General features: G+C 45.3%; 1 protein-coding gene across 6 annotated transcripts in view; it reads right to left on the bottom strand.

The window, feature by feature from the left end:
* Positions 1-12,339, bottom strand: part of METTL6 (methyltransferase 6, tRNA N3-cytidine) — a 54,948-nt gene that overhangs the window by 19,731 nt on the left and 22,878 nt on the right. For all 6 annotated transcript variants that reach the window (XM_069958320.1, XM_069958318.1, XM_069958316.1 and 3 more), the window contains one exon: positions 3,980-4,263. In XM_069958320.1, the coding sequence (XP_069814421.1) occupies positions 3,980-4,252 (273 nt within the window). In that variant the 5' untranslated portion in view covers positions 4,253-4,263. The remainder of the gene's footprint in view (positions 1-3,979; positions 4,264-12,339) is intronic.

The following is a 12,339-nucleotide window of genomic DNA, read 5'->3' as shown; positions in this document are numbered from 1 at the left end:
CTGCACTATAGTGTTTCACCTGTCATGAACAATAAAGGCAATTTTCCTCGCATACGTGCTGGATCACTGGTTTCTTTTAGGTGATGCCTTATGTCTGTGGAAGTCTCTATAATCCTCAGAGTTAAGATCCACAGTGCTAGTTTACAGAAGTGGTTTCTTCATAGATTTTCCCTGCACAGCGGCACTTCTGACCACTGATTGTTCTCAGAATTGTCAGGGTTTCCAGTGTTTGGACTCCCACCTGTCAGAATGTTATGGCATATGATACAATCATATGATACAGTCAGTGTTTTGCAAAGTGGGTGATACTGGAGCTTCTGAAATGTAGTTGTCTCAGGTACAATTGGGGAGTATTGAATACAAATTAGGGGGCAGTGGAAGCATAGAGAAATAAGATACATTTATTAAGCCATTATGATCACTGTATTTTTCAGACTAAAAGATGCACTTTTTAGCAAAAAAAATTCTTGCTATGAAGTACAGGGTAGGCTAGACCATCCTTACCGCTTCCCAAATGATCGAGCCCTGCTCTAAAAAAACTGCTTAGAGATTCACAGTTCTCTCCTTGTTCCTATCCAGCAATGATCTTTGTAATCGGGCAAAAGAGGATGCTGAATGTGATGTACGTATCACATCAAGCTTCATGCAACCAGAGAACAGTATAAGATCCAGCCTAGGCGCAGAAGCATGTAATCAGGCACATGCTTAAAAGGAGCAACATAGCAACTTTGTTCAATTTGTCTTTTTTAAATCATTGTGTGCGTAGAAGCAGCAGAGCTGTGTGTATTGTATATTGGTGCAGAACAGCTGTGTATGTGGGTAAAGCAGAGGTGTGTGTGCTTGTCTGTGTATATTTTTAGCTGAAAATGTGTGAGTGTGTATAATGGAAAGACCTCATTTGTCACTTTGTGCGGTGGAGACAGAATACATAGTATAGGATTTCATATATATATATATATATACATATACATACAGGTGGTCCTTGGGTTAAGACGGTCTCGAGTTACGACGTATCGTGGTTACGACGCTTTGTTCCGACGCCTTGTTCCGACCTACGCGGTTCCGTCGTAAGTCGAGCACGTGCAGTGGCGGAAGAATACAGTACAGTACTGTACTATACTATACAGTGACAGGTGTCCAGACTGAGAAAAACGAGTCTCCTGGCTGCTATAGCGCCCTGCATTACGGCTCCCAAACCTAAGCCAGACTCTGCTCATGCCAGTGCATCAAAGAAAAGGAAGGCCATCACCATGGAGGTGAAATTAGACATCATTAAGAGATATGATAAGGGGGAAACAGCGACAGACATTGGTCGGTCATTAGGACTTAGTCGTTCGACTGTCGCTACAATTATCAAGGATAAAGATCGTATCCTTGAACATGTGAAAGGATCTGCTCCTATGAAAGCCACACAGCGATAACAAAGCAGCGCAGTGGGCTTATCATTGAGATGGAAAGATTATTAGTGCTGTGGTTGGAAGACCAAAACCAACGCCGTATCCCTGTGAGCCTTATGGTCATTCAGGAGAAGGCTCGGCGACTGTTTGAGGCGCTGAAAAGAGAAAGGGGAGAAGAAAGTGAAAGTGAGGAGTTTGTAGCGAGTAGAGGTTGGTTTATTAGGTTTAAGGAGCGTGCCAATTTTCATAACATTAAAGTGCAAGGTGAAGCTGCTAGTGGTGATGAGAAAGCAGCAAGAGAGTTTCCTAAAGCACTGGCTCAGATAATTGTGGAGGGGGATTACTGTGCCCAACAAGTGTTTAATGTGGAGGAGACAGGCTTGTTCTGGAAACGCTTGCCTAACCGCACGTACATCTCCAAGCAGGAGAAGTCAGCACCAGGTCATAAAGTCAGCAAGGAGAGACTGACTTTGCTTCTTGGAGGCAATGCTGCTGGTGACTACAAACTGAAGCCCATGCTGGTGTATCAGGCTGAGAATCCCAGGGCACTCAAGGGCATTTCTAAGGCTCAACTACCAGTCATCTGGAAGTCTAACAGGAAGGCATGGGTGACACTTGCAGTGTTTGAGGACTGGTTCAACAACTATTTTGTGCCAAGCGTGGAGCGCTACTGTACCTCCAAGGATATCCCCTTTAAGGTGTTGCTCCTTATGGACAATGCCCCTGGACACCCTGCTGATGTGGATGACTTTCACCCTAATGTCAAGGTGGTTTACCTTCCACCTAATACCACTGCTCTAATACAGCCTATGGACCAAGGAGTCATTGCTACACTCAAGGCCTACTACCTCCGAAGGGTCATTGGCAATGCTTTACAAGCAACTGAAAAGAATAAGGACTTGACTCTAAAGGACTTTTGGAAAAAATACAACATCCTTGATGCTGTGCAGAACATTGCTGATTCCTGGGATGAGGTGAAGCAGACCAGTATGAATGGTGTGTGGAAAAAACTGTGTCCCCAGTTTGTGACTGATGTCACAGAGGTTCAAGAGTCAGTGACTAGTGTCATACAGAACGTTGTTGCTATGAGTAAGACAATGAATCTGGAGGTGGAGGATGTCACAGAGCTACTGGCATCTCATGGAGAGGAGTTATCTGCTGAGTACCTTATTCAGCTGGAGAAGCAAATCATAGAGGAAGAGGAAGACATGCCAACCCCAGAACCCAAGAGATTTACAAGGCAGGGCTTGGCAAGAGGGTTTGCCCTGATTGAAGAAGGGTTGTCTAAGTTTGAGGCTGAGGATCCCAACATGGAGAGGTAGTGTTGCCAGAGGAGTCATGGAATCCCTTAGATGTTACAAGGAGATCTTAGAGGAGAAGAAGATGGTCTCCTTCCAGACTAACCTGCAGCAGTACTTCAAGACGGATGAGAGGCCTGCAACAGATCCTGTACCTGTACCCTCTACCTCAGCTTCCCCTCTTGACTTACCTGCCCCAGTATCTCCAGCACCTTCTGCAGCTTCCTCCCAATAAGCCTCTTCTCTCTTTAGAATTTTTTTTCCGTACAGTACACTGTTTATTACTGTACTTACAGTACTGTTCTCTTTGTTACAGTACGTATGTACTGTTTTTTCCATTACAGTACTGTACACTGTTTATTACTGTTTATCATTATTAAACATACTGCACAACATTTTACTGTACCTATGTGTTTATTGATACTTATGTAGGGTACTGTTACCATACAGTAGGTGTTAGGATAGGCTAAGTGTTTACAGCACAGTACTGTTATTATGGTACAGTACTGTATGAATGTATGATCCGACCTACGTCGAAATTCGGTTTACGACGCCGCGCAAGAACGGATCAACGTCGTAAGTCGAGGACCACCTGTGTGTGTATATATATATATATATACACGTATAATTTGTTTATGATGTGTTGACAATTTTATTCTTCTGTTCTGTCATATAAATAGAACAAAGAAAATGACGGAAGTGTTGGATCTTTCACATGCCCCCCCCCCCCCCCCCATGGACTATAAACGCCTTGTCAGCTAATCGCATCTTTTGTGCAGGCTGTAAAATGTAGCACTGCACACCTCCATGTTTTAATGGGATGTGTGGTGGATAGCAATACATGTAAATGGCCGGATGAAGGATTCATGGATCATTTGTGCAGCCTGGTCATGCAAATGCTCATGCCTTCTAAAGGCACTGCAAACAAGCACCAATCTCACTAATCAGCATTACTCTGTGTCCTTGCACGGACCCATATCACACCATGTAAAAGAACCCTAAGGTTGTTTTTTTTTTTTGCAAAACACAAATGGAATAGTGTATGCATTTGTGTGCATCCATTTTGATCTGTTTTTCCATTGACTTTGTTTTTCCATTCCATTATTTTAAAAAATGCATTGGATGGTTTTGAATCCTTTTTTATAATGTAAGTCAATGGAAAAACGTATGCACACAAATGCATGCGTTTTTTGCAAAAACAGATGGAAAAAAATGGAATTCTTACGGATTCAAAACAATGACTTAAGAAATATAACTACATTACACTGTGGGACTCATCCCTACCTCTCTGCATCCTTTAAGTTCCTCAAATTCCCTGGTGGTCCAGTGCCTGTCCTTGAAGAAATTAGTGCTGTTTCTCTTGTAGAAAAGGTCCCAGTTCTTCTGTGCTTCTTTTTCTAGCTTGATTTGCTTGAATTCAGATACCAATGTGATGCTCTGAGCTACAGAAGTGTTTGAAAGTTCTGTCTTATCAACCTTTTTCTGGAATGGCATCTCTGAAGAGGAAAACGTTCCACAAGTAGAATCCGTCTCCACCTTTGCATTGCTCCCGTCCATGTTATTTCATTCTGGGAAAAAAGAAGAGAAAATTATGACATGTTTAAATCAGACATACACCAATCAATAATCCTTTCATAGAAAATGTATGTATATCAAAATATAGGGGGTATCATGTAGTAACGAAGGGCAAATAGGAGCAGGAAAGTGGTTATGGTTATATATCAAATGTAATCTTTGTATGTGATTTTTTTTTGTTTGTTCTTAAAAGTAGTGGTAGGAATAGAATATATAATATCTGTCAAAACAAGGGGCACCCAGTGTATCCCATTAGAAGTCAAAAAGTTATGTGGGGCACCACTGGTACCAGAGTATGATGGAAGCAACAATCCACCATCAACAGTGCCTTAGAAAAATACATTCATGCTGCCTGATCTGCGCAGCTCTGTACATACCTGCTTGTTATGTATGGCGGCTGAATTTCCCAAAATGGTCAGTAACCTTCTGGGTTGTTGTGGGTCCCTTGGGCTCTTGTCACGGCAACCCTGAGTGGCAACTAACCCACTCAGATTGTCGGTACCGCCACCCACAGAAGGGAGAAAAATAACCCAAGGTGTGCGGTGGTGTGTGTATAGGTGCAGGTGCAGACACAAGATGAAAGAATCCCGTGCGTTTATATAAAAATATAACAACTTTATAGTAAGGCTTTGCAGTTTCACATTACATGTTTCACAGAGAATAATCTTGATACAGACTTTAGTGTTGAACTAAGTGCTTGAGGTAGGTGCTTGAGAGGAGTTGAAGATGTAGTTGTAGTAGTGGTTGTAGAAAGTAGAGAAGAGGAGTTTACCAGAGGAGCCCCAACCCAATGTAGCCTTGTACTCTGCCGAAACCTTGGTAGATATCTTTAGTAGTGAAGTGTTACTCATACTCATGTTTAGACTGTGTCTTACCGCCTTCTGCCCCCTGGTATTGTAAAACCCATCCCAGTAGGGTACCACGAGCCCCAGCCGTGGTTATCTGGATGAAGCTAGGTGTCTGAGGTATCCCAGTTACCTGCACTGCGCAGTAGGATACATAGACTTTTACTTTACTGGTAGCTTTGTTCTACTGAAGTCAGTTCCTCTTGCTTCAGGATACTGCCCTGCACTTTTTAGACGTCTTCCCGGTATGGGCTAGGGTGTTCCTTGGTGCATACTCTAGTTTGCTGGTGCTTAGCACTGCATAGTGAAAGTGGTAGTGTTTTTAGAAAAGGCCATTGGCTTTAGCTGCATCTGCTCACTCTGGTAGCTAGACTCAACTAACTGTTGTCCCAGACAAGGGTCCTGGCATAAGCCAGGCCCTGACTTAGCCACTGCAGGAATAGTCTGCCTAATGCCCCTTCTCACAGAGAATCTAGGTAGAACTGAACTTATACTCTCTTCTACAGTAACTCCTCCTACAGGAGACTTTTTGTGTGCCTGTCTGTGAGTGGTGGGGATAAGTGTGTGCAGAAGAAAGGTAAAAGAGAATAGAATAGTAGAAAAGAGCACCTTCTAGTGGTTTGCACAAAACACATGGTACACATATAAACATTAACCCTTTTGCTTCCTTCAGCTGTGCATAGAAATAATAATACATAAATACTGACACCTAGTGGGGAAACTTGAAGGAGAAGTCCGGCCCAAATTTTTTTTTTTTATATATATATATGTTATTACTGATGGAAAGTTATACAATTTTCTAATGTACATTAATTATGGGAAATGCTCATATACTGCAATTTCCCTTAATTTAGTGTATCAGGAAGTGTTAGAATTATCTCAGAAGCAGTGACGTCACGACGAATGGTGTAATTCCAATGGAGTGTCCAGCAGGGGGTGCACTATATATAGAAGTCAATGAGTACTATTGACTTCTATCTATAGTGCGCCCCTGCTGGACACTCCATTGGAATTACAATGGATGTGTATGTAAATGTAATATACAGTGTTTTTCATTGAATACATTTATCAAAATACTTTCAGGAGCAAGTGTCCTTGCTCCCCAAAGTATTCCATAAATGTAATCAATCAGTACATCACAGTAAGCCCACCGCCGTTACCAAACGCCCGCCGCTCTGGACTACACTCAACTACTACTCTCATCACCTGCTAATAGCATGAGCAGGTGATGGGAAAGTAGTAGCTGGCTTATATCCCTGAGATCGCCGCCGCTGATGCTGCTGATACCGCGCAGGGGAGCCGCTCATCACTGCAGCCATCATCCACCTCCGCTCCCCCCCCCCCCCCCGCACTGCTTCTTCCGGGATCCGGGCAAACTTAACACTATCTGATGGCTGACTCCCCGCCCGGCCGCCGCTCTCCGATTACACGTGCCGGTGGCCGGGCGGGGAGTCAGCTATCAGATAGTGTAAGGAAGAAGCAGGAGGGGGGGGGCGGAGGGGGATGATGGCTGCAGTGATAAGCGGCTCCCCTGCGCGGCATCAGCAGCATCAGCGGCGGCGGCGATCTCAGAGATATAACCCAGCTACTACTCTCCCATCACCTACTCACGCTATGAGCAGGTGATGAGAGTAGTAGTTGAGTGTAGTCCAGAGCGGCGGGCATTCGGTAGTGGCGGGCGGTGGCGATTCGGCGGGACCCTTGCTCCACATATTCCATACATGTATTCAATCAAAAACACTGTATATTACATTTACATACACATCCATTTTAATTCCAATGGAGTGACCAGCAGGGGCGCACTATATATAGAAGTCAATGGTACTCATTGACTTCAATATATAGTGTGTCCCCTGCTGGACACTCCATAGGAATTACACCATTCGTCGTGAAGTCACTGCTTCTGAGATAATTCTAACACTTCCTGATACACTAAATTAAGGGAAATAGCAGTATATGAGCATTTCCCATAATTAATGTACAATAGAAAATTGTATAACTTTCCATCAGTAATAACATATATATATAAAAAAAAAAAATTTTGTCCGGACTTCTCTAAAGTGCACTTACTACACTTACTTAATGCACTTACTACTGCATCAAGGCTTCACTTCCTAGATAAAATGGTGATGTAGCAACCCTACTCCCAGAGCTGTGCGGACTGTGGCTGCTGGAGAGGATGATGGCAGAGGGATGCTCTGTGTCCCTCCCGTGCCCTGTGTCCTTCTGCCATCATCTTCTCAAGCAGCCACAGACCGCACAGCTCTGGAAGTCGGGTCGTGACATCACCGTTTTATCCAGAAAGTGAAGCCTTGCAGAAGTTCAGGGGAAAAAGGTACTTTATGTGCATTTCCCATAATAAGTGTATATTGGTGATTTGTATAACTTTTTGGGGGCAATACATTGCTTTAATAAAAATTTTCGCCGGACTTCTCTAACACCTTATCCACCACTTTGTTTAACCTGAGAGAAAAGCTTAATGACAGATGTACAGGAGAAAACACTAGCAGTGGGACACCAGTGCAGAGCTGTGTGTGTGTGTGTGTGTGTGTGTGTGTGTGTGTGTGTGCAGCATATAGTTTAACCCCTTAACGACATCGGGCGTAAACTTACGCCCTGGCGCCCTGGTACTTAGCGCATCAGGGCGTAAATTTACGCCCAATGTTTCCCCGATCGCTGCGTGTTCACACACAGCGGTCGGGGAAGATGGCCTGCTATAAATCATAGCAGGCCATCATAGCTTCTCGGCACGGGGGGTGGTTAACACCCCCCGTGCTTACGATCGCTGCTATAGGCTGATCAATTCAGATCAGCCAATAGCAGCGATCGGAACCTTTCCGGGTCATCGGTGACCCGATGACCCGGAAAAAAATGGCGGTCGGTGCTGTCCGAGGACGGCACCGACCGCCATTACTGTAAAAAGTAATGTTGATCGCCGTGCCACCGGCCCGATCGCCGTGAACGGCCGGCCGGCCGTTCACGGCGATCGGGCCGGTGGCACGGCGATCAGAGTCCCACAAAATAGTAAATACCTGCCCTGGACCCCTCAGCTAGGTAGCCGAGGGGTCCAGAGCAGGTATTTGTACATTACTCACCTGTCCCGGGCTCCTGATCGGCGGCTTCCGGGTTCGCGGCGTCCTCCGTCATTCCGTTCGGTCTTCGGGTCTTTCCGGCGGTCCTCGTCGTCTTCTTTCGGCTATTTTCGGCTCCAGCCTCGTCATTTTCCGGATTTTGCGCTCTGCTGCCCCCTAGCGGCTGATATGTGTAATACACTTATCAGCAGCTACAGGGATATTCAGAATATAGAAAAAGTGTTTTTTTTTTTTCCCCAATTTTTTTTTTTCTATTTTCCGCACCCTATCGCCGCTGAGTGTTGATTAGCATCGCACGAAAGTGCGCTGCTAATCAGCAACTCCTCCTTTTTGGCGTAGGGTGTTTTTTTTTCTATATTCTACTGCCACGGTCTGCTTATAAGTGCCGCACATAAGTGCGGCATTTATCAGCAACTCCTTTGTTGGCGTAGATTTTTTTTATACTTACTGTAAAAAAAACACGTAAAAAACACTACATTACACCACACTACATTGAATAAAGTTTGACACTACACCACTACATACCCCATATACTAGTCCCCATATAAAGATGGCCCCCAGGGTGTTTTCGGTGTCAGAGGGATACGTTATTATTGCCTCCGACACCGAAACAGCCAGTGAGGATGAATGGGGGGGATCCTTCTTTCCTCCATTCATCCTCATCATCCAGTGACGTGTCTGGGGGTAGCGTAGCGTACGCTGCCCCCCAGACACGTCTTTTCCGCCAGTACCGTCCCAATAAGAGATGACGGTATGGTGTGAAATTCTACAAACTCTGTGAGCGTACCTCTGGGTACACTTACAGATTTAGGGTACATGCACACTGCGGAATGGCGAAGGATAACCCTTTGTGCATTCCGCAGCTGGCACCCGCCGGCGGACTGATGGAGGCGCGCGTCTCCATCCGTGTCATAGACTCCATGTTATGCACGGGCGGATTCCGTCGTCCATCCAAAGAATGAACACGTTGGACGGAGAGCGGAATCCGCCCGTGCATAGAATGGAGCCTATGACACGGACGGAGACGTGCGCCTGCATCAGTCCGCCGGCGGGTGCCAACTGCGGAATGCACGAAGGGTTATCTGTCGCGATTCCGCAGTGTGCATGTACCCTTAGAGTGTATGTAGGAAGGAACACCCGAATCCAGCCCCAGATGCCCCCTCCCCTCCCATCCTCGGAACAAGTGGGAAGATCGTCCGGGAACTTATCTTCCCACTGCTGGATAAAGGTTACCACCACCTGTACGGGGATAACATTTATACCAGCACCCCCTCTTCCGGTCCCTCACTGCCCGAGCTACTGTAGCTTGCGGCACGATCCGAACATATCAGAAGTAGTAATAGCGCCCTAATATTTAGCAGCCATGGAGCGGACCCAGCGCTTCTGGATATGAAGGACCCCGTATCGCACCAGGACAACATTTTCCAGGTGACGTCCCCCACACTGGAGAACAGGAGACCCCAGAAGAAGTGCAGAGTGTGGCGTAACAGGGGGATCAGGAAGGACACCATTTCCAGTGTGACGCCTGTCCTGATCACCCCGGCCTCTGCATATTGGATCGCTTCAAGGCGCACCACACGTCACTGGGGTTCTACATTATCTAAATTCTGTCCCTTATTCCTATTTCAGGGGTCACGTTGGTCCCGGGATTATTCTGATCGCCATTATGGAGTCGGGAAGGAATTTTTCCCATTGATGAGGCTACTGTCGTCTGCCTCACGAGGGTTTTTTTGCCTTCCTCTGGATCAACACAGGTTGAATTTGATGGACACCTGTCATTTCCAACCTTATAAACTAATAATTGGCCTAATACCCCCAAATAAATTAGAATTGTCCCTTTTTCCCCAGCTAAGTAGGTATGGCCGCCATTCCCATTAGAGGATGCCATGATGCAATTACAAAGCCTCTGTGCGGCCAGGACAGTAGAAACCCCCCACAAGTGACCCCATTCTGGAAACTACACCCGATAAGGAATCTAACAAGGGGGGCAGCGGGGATATGGCCCCCAAGTGACGGCCACATTTGGGACGTGAAAATGAAAAAAATGGTATTTTTTATTTTCTCGGCACATGTTCTACGTAAGTGCCTGTCACCAGTGGGGTCCATATGCTCACTGCACCCCTTGTTAGATTCCTTATGGGGTGTAGTTTCCAGAATGGGGTCACTTGTCGGGGGTATCTACTGACCTGGCAGCACAGGAGCTTTGTAATTGCGACATGGCCTCCATCCTCCATTCCAGCCTCTAAATGGCGCTCTGTCCCTTTGGTGGCTTGCCCTGTGCCCATATGGCACATTATGCCCACATATGGGGTATTTTCATAATCAGGGGAAACTACCCTACACGTTTTGTGTTCATTTTCTTTTTTAACCCCTTGTGGAAATGGAAAAAATCAAGGCTAGACCAACATTTAGTGTAATTTTTGTAAAATTTTTACTCTAAATCATTAATCTTGTCATGATTTTTTCATTTTCACAAGGGGTTAAAAGAGAAAAAAACACACAATATGTGCAGAGCAATTTCCCCCGAGTCCGTAAATACCCCACATGTGGACATAAAGCGCCATGTGGGCGCAGGGCAAGCCTCCGAAGGGAAGGAGCGCCATTTGGATTTTGGAGGTTGGATTTGGCTAGAATGGATGATGAACGCCATGTCGCATTTACAGAGCCCTCGTGCTGCCAAAACACTGGAAACCCCCCACAAGTGACCCCATTCTGGAAACTGCACCCCTCAAGGAATCTAACAAGGGGTGCAGTGAGGATATGGACCCCTTGATGACGGGCACATTTGTGCCATGAAAGTGAAAAAATGAAATTTTTTACTTTTACGTCACATTGTTCCACATTTGTGCCCGTCACCAGTGGGGTCCATATGCTCACTGTGCCCCTTGTTAGATTCCTTGAGGGGTGTAGTTTCCAGAATGGGGTCACTTGTGGGGGGTTTCCAGGGTCTTGGCAGCACGAGGGCTCTGTAAATGCGACATGGCCCTTGAAATCCTTTCCAGTGAAATTCAGCTTCCAAAAGCCAATTGGCGCTCCTTCCCTTTGGAGGCTCGTCCTGCGCCCCCTTGGCACTTTATCGCCACATGTGGGGTATTTCCGTACTCGGGAGAAACTGCGCTACACATTTTGTGTCTTTTTTTTCCTCTTATCCCTTTAAGAAAATGAAAAATTGAAGGCTAGAACAACGTTTTAGTGTAAAAAATAAATTTTTCTTTTTTCACGCCATATTGTTCGGAAAATCTGTGAAGCACCTGTGGGGTCCAAATGCTCACCGCACCCCTTGTTACATTCCTTGAGGGGTGTAGTTTTCTAAATGGTGTCCCTTTAGGGGTGTTTTTTAGGTTTTGGCACCCCAGAGCCTCTGCCAACCTGAAGTGGTACAGTCAGAAATGACCAAATATAACGGAGGCGTTGAAATTCACTAGGCGCTCCTTTGTATCTGAGGCTTGTGGTTGCGTCAAATAGCGCAATAGGGCCACATATGGGGTATTTCTATAAACTGCAGAAACGGGGCAATAATTATTTGGGTGCATTTCTCTGGTAATAGGTTTATAATTATGAAAAATATTGGATTACAATAAAATCTCTGCACAGAAAATTAAAATTTTCAAATTTCTTACACACTTAGCTTTTATTTCTGTGACTCCCCTAAAGGGTTAAAACACTATGGATATGCTTTTGCAGAGTGTGGGGGGTGCAGTTTCTGAAATGGGGTGCTTTGTGGGGCTTTCTAACATACAGGCCCCTCAAATACACTTTAAGGCTGGGTTCACACTACGTATATTTCAGTCTGTATTGTGGTCCTCATATTGCAACCAAAACCAGGAGTGGATTAAAAACACAGAAAGGATCTGTCCACACAATGGTCAAATTGAGTGGATGGCCGCCATTTAATGGTAAATAACGGCCATTATTTCAATATAACAACCGTTGTTTTAAAATAACAGCAAATATTTGCCATTAAATGGCGGCCATCCACTCAATTTCACCATTGTGTGGACAGATCCTTTCTGTGTTTTTAATCCACTCCTGGTTTTGGTTGCAATATGAGGACCACAATACTGACTGAAATATACGTAGTGTGAACCCAGCCTAAACCTGAACAGGTCCCTAAAAATATCTGATTTTGAAA

This window comes from Dendropsophus ebraccatus, chromosome 2, assembly GCF_027789765.1.
Source record: "Dendropsophus ebraccatus isolate aDenEbr1 chromosome 2, aDenEbr1.pat, whole genome shotgun sequence".
Taxonomy (NCBI): Eukaryota; Metazoa; Chordata; class Amphibia; order Anura; family Hylidae; genus Dendropsophus; species Dendropsophus ebraccatus.
The sequence above is the reverse complement of the archived record's forward strand: the minus strand, read 5'-3'. Positions and strand labels throughout refer to the sequence as shown.